The sequence below is a fragment of the Oculina patagonica genome, chromosome 2 (genome assembly GCF_052425735.1).
Source record: "Oculina patagonica isolate OP01 chromosome 2, crgOcupat, whole genome shotgun sequence".
NCBI classification, from domain to species: Eukaryota; Metazoa; Cnidaria; class Anthozoa; order Scleractinia; family Oculinidae; genus Oculina; species Oculina patagonica.
The window spans coordinates 40,616,854-40,631,986 of record NC_135759.1 but is presented as its reverse complement, the minus strand read 5'-3'; the positions used below and the strand labels follow the sequence as shown (position 1 = coordinate 40,631,986).

The 15,133-nt window shown below is 38.4% G+C and overlaps 2 protein-coding genes across 2 annotated transcripts in view; one reads left to right on the top strand and one right to left on the bottom strand.

Moving 5' to 3' along the window:
• Positions 1–865: 865 nt before the first annotated feature.
• On the bottom strand, positions 866–2,938 carry LOC144641586 (calcyclin-binding protein-like). The gene has a single exon (XM_078500625.1). The coding sequence runs from the start codon at positions 2,876–2,878 to the stop codon at positions 2,198–2,200; it is 681 nt and encodes a 226-aa protein (XP_078356751.1). The 5' UTR covers positions 2,879–2,938; the 3' UTR covers positions 866–2,197.
• Positions 2,939–3,026: 88 nt separating this feature from the next.
• Positions 3,027–15,133, top strand: part of LOC144641055 (alpha-mannosidase 2-like) — a 45,865-nt gene continuing 33,758 nt past the window's right edge. The window contains exons 1-3 of the mRNA XM_078500114.1: positions 3,027–3,215; positions 5,963–6,226; positions 14,663–14,807. Coding sequence (XP_078356240.1) covers positions 3,096–3,215; positions 5,963–6,226; positions 14,663–14,807 — 529 coding nt within the window. The 5' untranslated portion in view covers positions 3,027–3,095. The remainder of the gene's footprint in view (positions 3,216–5,962; positions 6,227–14,662; positions 14,808–15,133) is intronic.

The following is a 15,133-nucleotide window of genomic DNA, read 5'->3' as shown; positions in this document are numbered from 1 at the left end:
ATTTTCTGTTTGTTTTCATTTGCTGACTTTGCTGTCCTATTCAGGACAAGCTGTCACAAAAAATAGTATGCTAGCTTACCCAGCCCATAGCCTGCGTCGCAGAGGTTACCTAACCCCGGTCAGATTAAATTAGTATTTAGTTTCGTCGGCGGCGCAGGCTACCCAGCCCAGGGCTTACCAATATCTGGTTCCACAACTATTTTGCAATTTTTTAGGAGGCCGGACAAAGTGATTGAAAAACCAAAATAAATGTTTTCAAAATTCATTTTAATAACATTTGACATTATTACAACAGGATATAATTTTTACATTAAAATAACACATAGCTGGCTTAACATTACATTTAATCACCAAAGTCATTACTTAAGAAACTGTTGTGCTCATTGGCTGCAAGTGAGACAGTTAATAATTGATTATCAAAGGGAAGTTAAGGTGAAAGAACTGCTGTAGCAAATTTAGAAAAACTGACATTTTGTGCATTAGTCCTTTGTCAAAGTAAAGTCGCCAACTAAGGGCTTATGCTCAAAAAGTCAGGTTTTTTAAAAACTCACTACCCTGGTTTATTAACCTTAATATTACATTAATCACATCACTAAGTATTACACAAATCACATCTAAAGCTTAGAATAATCATTATGTGAGAACAGGCACATTGCCAGTCTTGTCCCCCAAGTCCGCAATCCTTTTGGTTTGCAACTGGGATCAAGACCGCAAGGATTCACTGTCAAATCTGATTGGCTGAAAATACAGTACAGAAGGAGTACTCTGCGCATGCTCAAAAATCCAGGGGGTCTCGATCCCTGGTGCAGACCAGAAGGACCATAGACTCTGGGGACGAGGAATACAAACAGAATAAAAAATTAACTGCAGCTTTGCACTTTTATTTTGTTGCTTCCTGCTCTTCTGCAACAATGCGATGAGACAAATCGATAACAAGTTGCCCAACAGATGACCAACTTAATAGACATAATAATAATACTATCTTAGGTTGGGCCAAAAACATAAAAAATTCCTGTGCAACAAAAACAGTAGAAAAAATCACAGAAAGGGAGCCATGAAAAATGTACCAAACAAGCTGCGGAAAAAAAGTGTCTTGCACAACTTGAAGTTGAAAAAAAAATTCTTACTCAGAAAAATTACCCATTCAACCTCTTCCTCTTCATCAAAAATAATTTATAATGATTCACTAAATTTGGTGTATTACATAAACCTAAGCATCACAAACGTTAAAACATTATCTAGTAAACTAGTCTCACTGGCAGCTATTTTTAGTGGAGAACCTTGGAACCCTGAAATCAATGCTGTGGCACTGTGACTAATGCACATGCTTCTTACTGCTTAATTAGTGCCTTGTTGTTGTTCCCTGAAACCCTAAAATAATACATCACACAAATACACAGTACCTAACATTGGGAATCTGAAATCAGGTGGAATTTAGTGGCTCTGCAGTGGGTAATTCAAAAATCTTAACCTGACCATTCTAATCAATAGTGGGATGTCACAGGGGCATTATTAAACACCAGAATGGGTCAGTTTATGGAGCAAGACAACTGGAATGAGCCAGAATAGGCTGCAATGGGTCATTTAGGGGTGGTGAATGGTCCTTCAAAAAACATGTCTCGCAAAATTTTAGCCAAATTTCAAGGGTCTCGTCATCTTGAATTTTTCTTTGACGCCTTCTCTGAGTCTCTCAAAAGGTCTCGGGCTCGCAGAAAAGATATCAGTCTCACCGTCTCGCAAATCTCCATTTACCATTCGACAGCCCTTCATTTCAGTCCATTTAGTACCATTCCATGGTTATTTCAGTCCACGTCATTCTGTTTTCGTTGTAGGAATTCACAAGTTTTTCACTGATCAGAAAACAATTTCTTTTTACGTACTTCTACTCAGTAATTATCCTATGAGTAAGTCAAGTCACAGCCTTTCTCTAGCTTGAAGTTCTCACAGACTTTAATAATAAGGACCTTCAGATCGGAGTACAAGTACGAGATCGAGTATGACTTTTGAATTTCAATCCAGTTATGTTCCCAGAGCTCTCACTCCTCCCTGCTGCTGACCAGTTAAAAAGGAGAATATCGGTACGGGTTTGGTGTGAAAATATGTGATAATCAAAACATAAGTACTAAATTTGAAAAGTCGTACTCGTTGTCTATCTCATACTCGCACTCCAATCTGAAGGTCCCTTATACGTGTAAGTTTACAACAAAGGATCCACAGAATTTTGTTTCTCTCTTGACTCAGTCCAGGCCTTTGCAATGGTTCTCTTCATCTCGTCATCACCGTCATCATACATCTTCCTCATCAAATCCATTATTCCTTCTCCAGGATCTTTACCATCATCAAATTTTGGTTGCTGTTTCTTTAAGTTCTCAGCCACTGTTAAACACGACCAGTCTTCTTCTTTGTTTTTCTTCAAAAGGATGCTCAGCCTGCCGGTTTTTACTTTCACTGAGCTCGATTCGGGGAGAATGGGATGTAACAAATGAAGCATCTGAAATTGGTAATTCTTGCCTTTCAATCCAAGCACCTTCAATTCCAATGAATTGGAGGTAAACTTTGAAGAAACATTTCCCTCGGGTAGAGTTTCCACTTCTGGCAAAGTGATGTAAATTTTCACAAACTTCGGCGACTGATCCCAAGCGTAAGATGTAATTTTGGTTAAAGAGACTTGAGGTTTCTTCGCTGTAGGCTTTTTCTCTTCTTCCACCTTAGCACATGGCTCGCCTTCAGATTGGTTTAAATTTTCCTCGGAAGCAATCTCCCGTTCTACAAGAGCCAGCTCATTTTGCAGAAGTCTCTTAACGCGAGGTCGATTTGCAGTTGAAAGTAGGCTCTGAAGCTCTTCTTTGACATTTTTTAACTCATTGACTTTCTCCATAATGGCAGAAAAGAAAATGTTTTCCCAAAACCGAAAGCACTCGTGGACGAAATCACTTCGATCGCAATCGTCACATGGTACAAAATCTTGGCCGAGACAGTCTTGACACTAGTGTTCAGTCTCCTATCCCGCCACAGGAGTCGCTCGAGAAGCAGCATTTGTTCTGGAGTGTGTAGTTATTTTTGTTTGAGCTTTTTGTGTTTTTCGCTCGAGGACAATGAAAAAGTGGATAGTCCTACTTGGCGGGGCCATGTTCTGTGTCCTATTTTTCTCCATGTACTTGGTAGTGGATCAGTTAGGTCGATTGCCAACCTCTCAAGAAATCTTCAAAGTGGAGGTAAACTTGAATGATATTCGAGGCAGGTCGTGCGTGCATTTCTCCGGCTTTCATTCATGTCTTGGAAAACTTTTTACATTATAAGTTTTAATCTCATTCTCTACGGCTACTGTATCTCCTTTCGAACAAGCTCTATATTTACGATTTCATTAAGTTTTCCATTCGAGTGACTTCGCATCTTTGTTCTGTTGTAATTTGTACGTAAGCTTAATTTTCATCTTTTTGTCCGCTAGAGAACTGAGGTTAACGGGTTTTAATTTATAGCTTGCATATTATTAAGCTTAATTATGTCCTTTGTGTATGTGTGTAGCTTTTCGACCTGTTTTGCCACGTGTAAAATATTTTTTCTCCTCTGCGACTACATTGTATCTTTACTAAATGGTGCAGATTGCATGGGTCATATGTCATATTTTGCATCCATCGTTTCCCGGGGTTTCTATGCCGGGTTTCTATGCTAGCCACGTAAAGCTTTTAATTATATAAATAAACCATAAGGTTTTCTAAGTATAACTTGTAATTATTCTATGAATTTTTATCTATGAATTTTGTTTGCATACAATACGATTATTCAACCCTAGAACAACAAGAAGACTGCCTCTTAGTAGAAAATAGTAAAAATATAAAACGACCTTTGACAAGGTCCTAAAATCAACAACCAAATTAAAAATATGCTTAGGGAAGAATAATTGATTTCACCAAGTTTACTGACTGCAAAAGAAGTATAGATGGGTCAAGATGCGATTTATACTAAATACAAAAATGTGTTTTTTATAGAACACTTGGTAATTTACTGATGGTTATTTAAGGTGCTTGTGTGCTGATTAACACTAAGCAATTATCTCTTTTCACACCATGTTATAGTATACTGTAGTTACTGCCTTATGTACTAAGTAATGCTAATGTTATGCCGTGTACTGGTGATTTCAGAGTCTGCCTAATCCCTGTACAGTCATGTTATAATTTGCATTCAGTTTCACACCTAACAAAACTCCACCTGTTGTAAAGCTGTATAAATAAAATAATTGGCTACTTGTCAAAATGAAAGAGAATTCATGTGCATGATTGCCTAACAAAAGGTATAAAATTAAAATAAAACAATATTTTCTGCTTTTATAGCAAATATTTCTTATAGGTCAGGTTTAAAATGCATTGGAGCATAGCACATAAAGCTCTTTGATTTGATCTTGTATAGCGTATGGTTTCTATCAATTTTTGTGTCTAGTGCGAAGCGCAGACACTAAGCTATAACGCTAAAATTTTTCAGTAAGTACTTCATATACGGCAAATTATGACGTCATACTAACCAAATTCCACTGAGATTTCTAATACGTGACAGCGTACTCAAAGTATTTTACAGAAATGCTTCTCTGCATAATAGTAATCGATAATCACTCGTTTTGCCTTCATTACCCCTTCGTTATTCCTTCGTGAACAACTGATGAAAACGTAGAACAAACGGAACACGTCTAATTTGAGATAATTAAGACATTAATTACGTCAACAAACGTCAACACAATGTATTGCGCTAAAAATAATAAATTCTCAGACGTTTGAAGACTTTTGTCTCTTCATTAACGTTAAAACTGCCGTTAACAGACAGCACGCGCAAGACCCTGCATTCAAATGGGATGAACATTGACTTTGCTTTCTTGTGACAGTGCAAGCGCAGGCTTGCGGCGAAGATGCATTTTAAATTAATTAAAATGAACACGCGCGTGCTGTCTTTCCAACATCACCTTGCACTTGTTGATAACTTCTACCCATATTTCTTCACTACACTGTTGAAGCTAGAATCCTCTACAACTATAGTCTATGCCGACAAAAACCTAATAAATGCACTACCGTGACCGAGCAATACAGTAATGCACAAAGCTCAATAAAGCTCAGCACTAGACACATGTACGCAGTGCGGACGTATTTTTCTAAATTGGGCTGGTAGATGTAGGGTTTATTCTGTATTGATTTACTTGTATGTCTTAATAAATATCCAAACAAATAAAGCACCTGATGTACATTGAACACTATTTTTTATCACTAACAATATAAATGATTAAAGGTGCACGGGCCCCATGGTTAGTGTGCTAGACTCTGGATCAAGGGGTCCACTTTCTAGCCCTGGCCAGGGTCACTTATTAGGTTAGACACTTTACTGTCATAGTACCTCTCTTCACCCAGGTGTATATTAAATGGTTAACTGGTAAATTTAATACTAGTACATGTAGGTAACCCTGCAAATCAGCAATGGACTAGCATCCCATCCAAGGGAAGTATAAATACTCCTAGTTGCTTCATGTTATGGGAACTAAGATTAACTTGACTCTATGAAAATATAAAAATTGTACTGCATGCCAGATTCCCTCTGTGGTGTGCACCTGCAGGGTTTCTAAGTCTCGCACATGGTTTGATGAATATGTTGTGGTTTAATTTTATCTTTGGTTTAAAATTTTTTAAACCAGTTTGATTTTTATTTCCCTTTGTTTCAGATTATGATAATGAACATAAGACAATGAAAAATAAAAATCAAACTGGTTTGAAAAAATTTAAACCAAATATAAAATTGAACCACAACAAATACAACTACAATGATTCCCTGCAGATGTGAGCCATGGAGGGAATCAGGCATTACAGTCATGCTACTTTATTTTTTTTGTCTAAGTGACCAAAAAACTAAATTTTGTATCAATTGTTTCATTAAATACAGTAAAGAATGCCATGGAAGATGTCTTGTTGTATTGTTCTATTTTTAGAGGAAACTGAAGATTGAAGATCCTCTGAATGCTCTTGAGAAAGACATTAACAAACTAGAAGGGAACATACAAAGATCTGGTAAAATCATGAGTAGTATGCAAAATACTGTTGAGAAATTAAAATTTGAAGGCCATAAACCAATCCCTGCTGTTAAAAATCAAGATGATGCAGCGTTAGTAAGAAGACCTGAGGTGCAGTCTAACGACGTGGATGATGGTTGTGTGTTCTCTGGGACAGTGTCAGGAAAATCTGCAAATGTGAAGGTGAAGAGTAGTGATAATTTAATATGTATATCTGTAATGTAAAGTATGGTCAGGTTTAAAATAACCGTAACAATTAGATGGCAAGCTTGAAGTTTCTACTGGCTGATAATTGGCGAGGGGCATAGTCCCAGACCAGCTATCAACAAATTAAAGTCTATAAAAACCAAGAGGGAGCTGTCTAATTGTTTTAGTATAACCCAGTGGCTGATCTATTAAACTCACAATATCGCTAGTTAAGATTTGATTTAGTGAAGGTTTTGATTGGTAAGAATTGCCAAAACTGAGCCCATGCTCCGAAAGCTGTCTATTGATCGATAGACGACAACTGTGTTGCCAATCAGATTGCACATTTTGCCAATTATAGTCAGCCGCTGGGTTATGCTTTTATTTACCGGTAGCTGTTTTTAAGTCGTGAATGTAATGAACGACTTATAGCGGTTTGCTGGGTGGTGTAAAACTCGCTTGGTAACCTGGCAATTTTATATTAAGTTTAAATTAAGTTCAAAATGGCGGATGAACGTGGACAAGGGCTGGTTTCCCGAGTTGTAATGCGAACTTGTGGATGTACATCAGGAGAATACGAATATTTTTTCCTTTCTGGAAGGAATTTTTCTAGTGAGGCCAGTGCTCGAATCCACATTTACACACAATGCAACGGAAAGGATGGCCAAGGAAGCAAGAAACTTGCACGCCCATCGATAGCTTATTTTGAAAGTCCGCGGATATGAAATTATCTTTCATTGAAATGCAATCAAATAGTTGGTAAGTAATAAATCACCCTAAATAAGGCTGTATTTTTCACTACAAATTAGTCTCACTCAGCAAGATTAAACTGATGCGTTTCGAAACGATTAGAGATATCTATAGTTGGCTTGCTTTGTCTTTCGGTCGATCATTCATTTGCACGTTCGTTAAGTTTTTGTATCTAGTAATATTTTATATTCGTTGTCACACTCTCATTAACGAAGTTCCCAAGTACATCTATCTCATATCTCTTAAACTTAAATCAAAATTTCCTCTGGCATTCGTAGCTCATTAGGTAGCAAGCCTTATGTGAATGATAAATTTGCTCTGCTTTTGAAGGCAAAACTACATTTGTAAACACAGTATTATGCATCAGTCTCTTACAATTATTTTTTCTTCATACACATGGTCTGTCAAAAAAGGGACATAGTAGTTCAACTGTGGTAATTGTAGTTCTCCAGGGGTGTATCATTGCACTCAGGTAATTTTTTGCTTTGTCAACATCCACTGAGTGCTATGGGGTAGACATTCAAAGAAGTACTGAGAGAGTACTATTGTTAGCAGCTATTAATTTTAGCGATTTTTTCTGAGCAAGATTTAGCGACTATTTAATATCTAGGGATTTTCCAAAAACGTCAAAAAATAGTAATATCGTGTAAACCAGCTTTTACTGGCCGGTGATGAACATATGGCTAAGATGAAAATAAATGTTCAGTAAAAGAAAAAAACTACCGTATCTTGACATTGAATGAACATAAATTGCATTGCCTAAAAGAACAAAGTTACCAGTATCCATTTTTGTGTTCCATTAGGGTGGGAAGGGGGTACCGGGGAGGTACTTGAAATTTGACCACGACAAATTTTAGCAAGTACTAAATTTAGCGATTTTTGCCCAACTCACTAAAATCGCTAAAATGTAATAGCCACTAATATAACAATAGTAACCTTAAGGTCGATTTATGTACATGTCCTATGCCCCCCCCCCCCCCCCCAAATAAATGCATGCAGTCATCTCAGCCGAAAAGGAACCTGGTTGCATGTCATGCTGATAAAAAACAAATTTTTTACACTTAGATGGTTTGTTGTACGTGTTGTCCTACAGATTTATTTTAACAAGGCACATAGAATTTTGAATTAATTTACAGATTCACCAAAACAATATCCTGCAATAGAGCACATCACTGAACTCTACATGGGGCTAGGCTGTCAAGAGGTGTGGGCTGGAATGAACATCCTGCAGTAACTTGTATGAAACACATGATCAGAAAAAGAATTTTATTTCAAATTTACTCTCATTTCACAGACAGTGAATACTGCTCTCTATAAATTGCCTTTTAGCAGACTGTACAGCTTGAAAAATAAAATATTTGGAAGTTATTGTTATTGACTGCTGAAAACAAAGAGTAAAAGATAAACAAGCTTTAAGGTTCAGATCCTTTAATCCAACATGGCCACCAAATCTATGCAGGATGGCTGATCAAGGGTTGGAACGTTTTTCCCATACCAGGCCCCCCATACCAGGCCCCCCATATCAGGCCCCCATAACATACAATATGACAATATCCAGCCTCGAACAACAACATACTACGATATCAGGCCCCGAACGACAACATTCAATATCAAGTCCCGACGACAACATACGATATCAGGCCCCAAACTATACATAACATACAATATCAAGCCCCGAAATGAAACATACAATATCAAGCCCCGAACGACAACATACGATATCAGGCCCCGAACGACAACAAACTACGATATCAGGCCCCGAATGACAACATACGATATCAAGTCCCGACGACAACATACGATATCAGGCCCCAAACTATACATAACATACAATATCAAGCCCCGAAATGAAACATACAATATCAAGCCCCGAACGACAACATACGATATCAGGCCCCGAACGACAACATACGATATAAGGCCCCGAATGACAACATACAATATCAAGTCCCGACGACAACATACGCTATCAGGCCCCAAACTATACATAACATACAATATCAAGCCCCGAACGACAACATACAATATCAGGCCCCGAACGACAACACACGATATCAAGCCCCGAACGACAACATACTATATCAGGCCCCGAACGACAACATACGATATCAAGCCCCGAACGACAACATACGATATCAGGCCCCGAACGACAACAAACTACGATATCAGGCCCCGAATGACAACATACGATATCAAGTCCCAACGACAACATACGATATCAGGCCCCAAACTATACATAACATAATAAACATACAATATCAAGCCCCGAACGACAACATACGATATCAGGCCCCGAACGACAACATACGATATCAAGCCCCGAACGACAACATACGATATCAGGCCCCGAATGACAACATACGATATCAAGTCCCGACGACAACATACGATATCAGGCCACAAACTATACATAACATACAATATCAAGCTCCGAACGACAACATACGATATCAGGCCCCGAACGACAACATACGATATCAAGCCCCGAACGACAACATACGATATCAGGCCCCAAACTATACATACCGTATTTATTCGATTAAGCGCCCTGGGCGCTTATTTAATTTTTGGACCTTGAGAGTAGGCGCTTATTCGAGGTGGGCGCTTATTCGAAGCTGGGCGCTTATTAAATTTTCGTAATTTTTAGCAAGAACACAGTGTATTATAGCAAAACGTGAAGATGTACCAAAGCTGAATTTTAACTGTTCATTGAAAGTTTCTGTAAAAATACTAAGAACACGCGGTCTTCTGGACAGTCTCTAAGTAGTACTTAGTCAATTTCAATCTCAGTACCTGGAATAGTCAACACTCCTCTTGTGCCCTCTTTCTAGGGGCGTGGGGGTGGGCGCTTATTGGAGGCTGGGCGCTTATTAACTTTTCCTACGTACAGAGTGGGCGCTTATTCGAGGTGGGCGCTGATTCGAGGTTGCGCGCTTAATCGAATAAATACGGTAACATACAATATCAAGCCCCGAACTGAAACATACAATATCAAGCCCCGAACGACAACATACGATATCAGGCTCCCAACAACAACATACGATATCAAACCCCGACGACAACATACGATATCTGGCCCCAAACTATACATAACATTCGATATCAAGCCCCGAACTGAAACATACAGTATCAAGCCCCGAACTGAAACATAGTAACATACGATATCAAGCCCCGAACTGAAACATACAATATCAAGCCCCGAACTGAAACATAGTAACATACAATATCAGGCCCCAAACGACAACATACGATATCAGGCCCCGAACGACAACATACGATATCAGGCCCCGAACGACAACATACGATATCAGGCAACGAACGACAACATACGATATCAAGTCCCGACGACAACATACGATATCAGGCACCGAACGACAACATACGATATCAAGTCCCGACGACAACATACGATATCAGGCCCGAAACTATATATAACATACAATATCAAGCCCCGAACGACAACATACAATATCAGGCCCCGAACGACAACATGAGACAACATACGATATCAAGCCCCGAACGACAACATACGATATCAGGCCCCAAACGCCCGGGGGGGGGGGACTTGAATATGAAAGTGACGGGGATGCTCGTCGTCTCGCTTAGGGGTGTAAATTTCGGATTTGTGGTCTCGCTTAGGGTGTTCCGGGCAAAACGTCGATATTTTTAGCCATAATGGTCTCGTTTAGGGTTACACACGAAGAAATATACAAATATAAATTCTATTCTTAGTTTTTTGCAAGAGAAAACAAGGGGACCTATATATATAGGAGTCCCCCCCCCCCACCGGGCCCAAACGACAACATACAATATCAAGCCCCGAACTGAAAGATACAATATTAAGCCCCGAACTGAAACATACAATATCAAGCCCCGAACGACAACATACGAAATCAGGCCCCGAACGACAACATACGATATCAGGCCCCGAACGACAACATACGATATCAGGCCCCGAACGACAACATACGATATCAGGCCCCGAACGAAAACATACGATATTAAGTCCCGACGACAACATACGATATCAGGCCCCAAACTATACATAACATGGTAAATAAAGGTGACGGGCCTACACGACTCCTACGTTCGTGACATTTGAACATTTGCCGTTCTATGTTAAATTCGGTCTTTCGACCTCATTTAATTTGCTTCTGACTTCTTTCTGAGGGCATTGTTTTGTTTGGAGATGTGATGTATTGAATAGAGCCGTAAGATTGGGTTGTAGCGAAAACTAAGACCTAAGACCTAAGACCCGAAAACTAAGACCCGAAAACGAAGACCCGAAAACTAAGACCCGAAAACTAAGACCCCCTTATTTTATTAATTTTTGCCCTTTGTTTATCTTTGTGATCACAGATCGGTTATATTCCCAAAGTTAGTGCCTTTAAGCACGGTGTTCACTTTTGTTTGATTCTCGTTTCTTATAACATCCTTATTAAAATTATATTAAGTTATATTGAGGTCTAGTGACCCGAAAACGATGACCCGAAAACGATGACCCGAAAACTAAGACCCGAAAACGAAGACCCGAAAACGAAGACCCGAAAACTAAGACCCGAAAACGAAGACCCGAAAACTAAGACCCCTTTATTTTCTAAACCCCTGTTCCACCCCCGTCCTTGATTATGATACAGTAAGTTGTAGGATTATGATGTCTTTCCGCCGCCCGGACTTTAGCAAAAGCGAAAATGAATACCTTTTTTTGTCCTTTCTTTTTAATTGAGTTATTTGAAACGAAAAAACGGAATCAACCCATAAAACAGAAAATCCACCACTACAGTACAACGTTTTTACTCAACAGATTGAACTGATTTATTTCATTATAACACGGTAAGAGCGAATGTAAGTAAATATAAACTATTTTTTTAGTTGAAAGGAAATAAAATATCGACTTTTTAAAGTGTGGCCAATAACGCTACTGCCTTGAAACTATCTTCTACTGGAAAAATCTGTTTTCCCTTGATGGTAAGAGTCCAGGCCTCTCTGTGACCTTTGGTTTGCGATCATAAGGTAATAATTACGGCAATTTTCAACTTCTCATGCTCTATATTTACTGTTGTCGCTCTAAGGCCCAGGTCAAACGCTGTACTTCAATTACACTCGATTACACTTGGCCTAAGTCAATTTAAGAAAGGCGTAAAAGCGCCTTATTTGCACCAGAGAATGGGTATTCTTGCGACAATCAAAAAACAGTGACTACTTATAAAATCCCGTAACATAACAAACAATAACAATGTCAGTAATACTAACTGAATTTGTTTTCGCATTTGACGCTGTTGGAGTGTGAAATGACATGGTATTCTTGCGGCAATCAATTAAAAAACAGTGATTCCAAATAAAATAACACAACGAACGTTAACAAACAATAGCAATGTCAGTAATACTAACTGCACTTTTTTTGGCTTTTGATGCTGTTGGAGTGTTGATAATTTTTCTTTCTTACTTAAGATGAAACTGGAACAACTTTCGAAAATAGTAAAAAAAAAAAAAAACTTATTTAATGGGATACCTCTTTAAATCTTTACAGGGCTAAATCAAACACTTGAGTCCCAAGTAATTAAGCAAAACTTGAATCACCTGAAATATATGCCTGAAATATAGTGGCATACACAACTCGCAAAAAAGTCAACCGACTTGCGTGTGGTAGATATGCGTTAAATCGACATTTCAGTTATCTTGTGGTGCAAGAATGTCACACAACGAACAAGGGACTGAGGTGAAAACCTAAAACATCGAGCTCAAAAGACTAAACGCTAGTTAAAATTGATGCAAGAAACATAACCTTAAGGACTGTACATAACGTCTCTCTAAAACAAAGCAATAGCTTTCTCGAAGTAAAGCTACGCAGTCTCTGGCTTAACTGGACAGAAATAAATTTGTCATCCGTGATAAAAAGCAACACCATAAACAGCCGGGCCCGGCCTTGCAAATATAAAAAGCAAGTATAAATTCAACATATTCACGGAAAATAAGACCTGTGTCCTTCCAGAGCGAACATTTTGACTGTTTTGAGAGCTTAAAACACATCTTGCGAATATGAATGAGCCAAGACAGGAGGTGTCAAAATGTACAAACGGGAAACCGTGCCGATCTATCACCTCTACATCTTATTAAACAGTGATAAAACTACCTCGAATGTGTCCGTAATTCCGTTATAGTGGGAGTCACTTTGAGTCAAACCTCTAAAAAGCTCTAAACCTTTCACGTAGAATCTAGATTGTACGTAATAGCGGGGTGTCCGCAAGGCGAGAGTGGACTTTTCGTATATATTTCCGGTGTAATATTACTATTCATTTTGCCTGAGCGAAAATTAAGACGAACAGTTCGTTAGACTCTAAGGCCAAACAAGATATCACAGAGAAAAGCTTTTAGATTTTAAAGGCGAATATTTAGCTTGCTTGCTAACAGCACAAACTAATTAAAATAACATATAAATAAACCCGTGTTGTCCACGGGTAAACACTACTGCAGGATCCTTAAAGAACGCGTTGCGTGACTCTCTCGGCTAGTTCTTATTCGCCGGCATTTATAGACTCAAGAGTAAGTTTTACGTGAATGACGTGTTAGAAAACCTTTGTCCGACTACTAGATAGCAAATAATACATAAAACTGTTTAATACTTAAGTATACAAAGCACCAATTTGCCTCATGTGACAGGGGCCTGATATGTTAGGTCGGGGCCTGATATTGTATGTCGGGGCCTGGTATTGTAGGTCGGGGCCTGATATGGGGGGCCTGATATGGTAGGTTACGTTCCAAATCTATTAGGGATGGCTGGCAATGTATAGAGATTATTTAAAAACGAATTAATAAGGCTGATTAAAATGCATTGCTGATTTTCGTGGCATGTAAAGGGGTAAAGTAAACTTTTTGGTTGCAAGTAAAGATACCAGAAAAGGAAATAAGCAGCAGTTTTCATTTGTTACATGTATCAGGCCTCTAAATTGATAATAAATTATGTTGACTTTACTGTTTCCTGCCAATTTTAATTCTTAGAAGTCACATGTATGAGGCATCTGTTAGTTTCTTTTAATTATTTGCCTTCTGTCACAGTGTCTGCCATTCTTTAACAGAGAAAAATGTATGTCAAATAATACCACTGTCCTGTATAAAATGGCTAAGTTACCTGGTTATTAATTAAAGAACCCTTTAGCAAATGTGAAACAGTTTGGTGAAAAAAAAATTCCCTAGCTTCTTTCCATTACCAGCTTCGCAGCATCTTAAGGTACCTCATATCTTGTTACCACTATACGTGTCTCTCTCAACATTAATTATTTTAAGCTCTGAAATAATCTTCACTTCTTAGCTGCTTAGCTAGAAGGTCTTGATGGACTACTGGATGGTTAGTTTTCAGTTAGAATATGGGGTTATTTATCACTTACCAGCTAGAATTTTAAACATGACTCAATTATGACGTACGTTAACAGATTCCATAGACAATTACAAAAATTGTCGTTTGTCAGCAGACATTTAAAATTTATTTTGGCTAATTCTGGGCTATCAGTTTATAATATACCACATTCACGACTTTGCTCATAGAGCCTTTGATTCTACTGTTTATGGTCTGGAACTTTTCAAGTTATAAATTCCAATAAAATGTTTTCCAAAATGTGGGCATCCACAGTTACCTAGAAAGCCATCTGGGGAAACCTGCTGACAATGTTGATGTCTTCATTGTAGATGTTAGACATGTTTGATGTAATGCCATTTGATGACATTGATGGTGGTGCATGGAAGCAAGGCTGGGATGTGCAATATGATGATAAAGAATTTGATAAAGAGCCTCTTAATGTATTTGTGGTACCTCACTCACATAATGACCCAGGTAAGTACATGTATCTGCACAAAAGATGCCTTTAAAAACGTAACTGTGGGAAATGCCAAAAACTACTGAACATGTTGTTGTGTTCTTAACTGAGGGCAAGACACTTAACTGTCACCTCGCTCTACATATAACTACTCATGATGAAAAATCATTTATTATAATTTTCTCATATGTTAAATATATTTAGGGTGGGGGTGGGCACCTGTCTATAATTTGCTAAGGAAATCCATGCAGAATAAGGTCTATTGACAAAGGAAATATGGGCAGAGGGGCACTAAAGATATCTTGCAATCTGTTGGAAAGGAAGGAGGAGTTGGATTTTTTTG

Bases quoted from the DNA above. Each gene is read 5' to 3' on its own strand.
- LOC144641586 (XM_078500625.1), bottom strand. From the start codon at position 2,878: ATGGAGAAAGTCAATGAGTTAAAAAATGTCAAAGAAGAGCTTCAGAGC.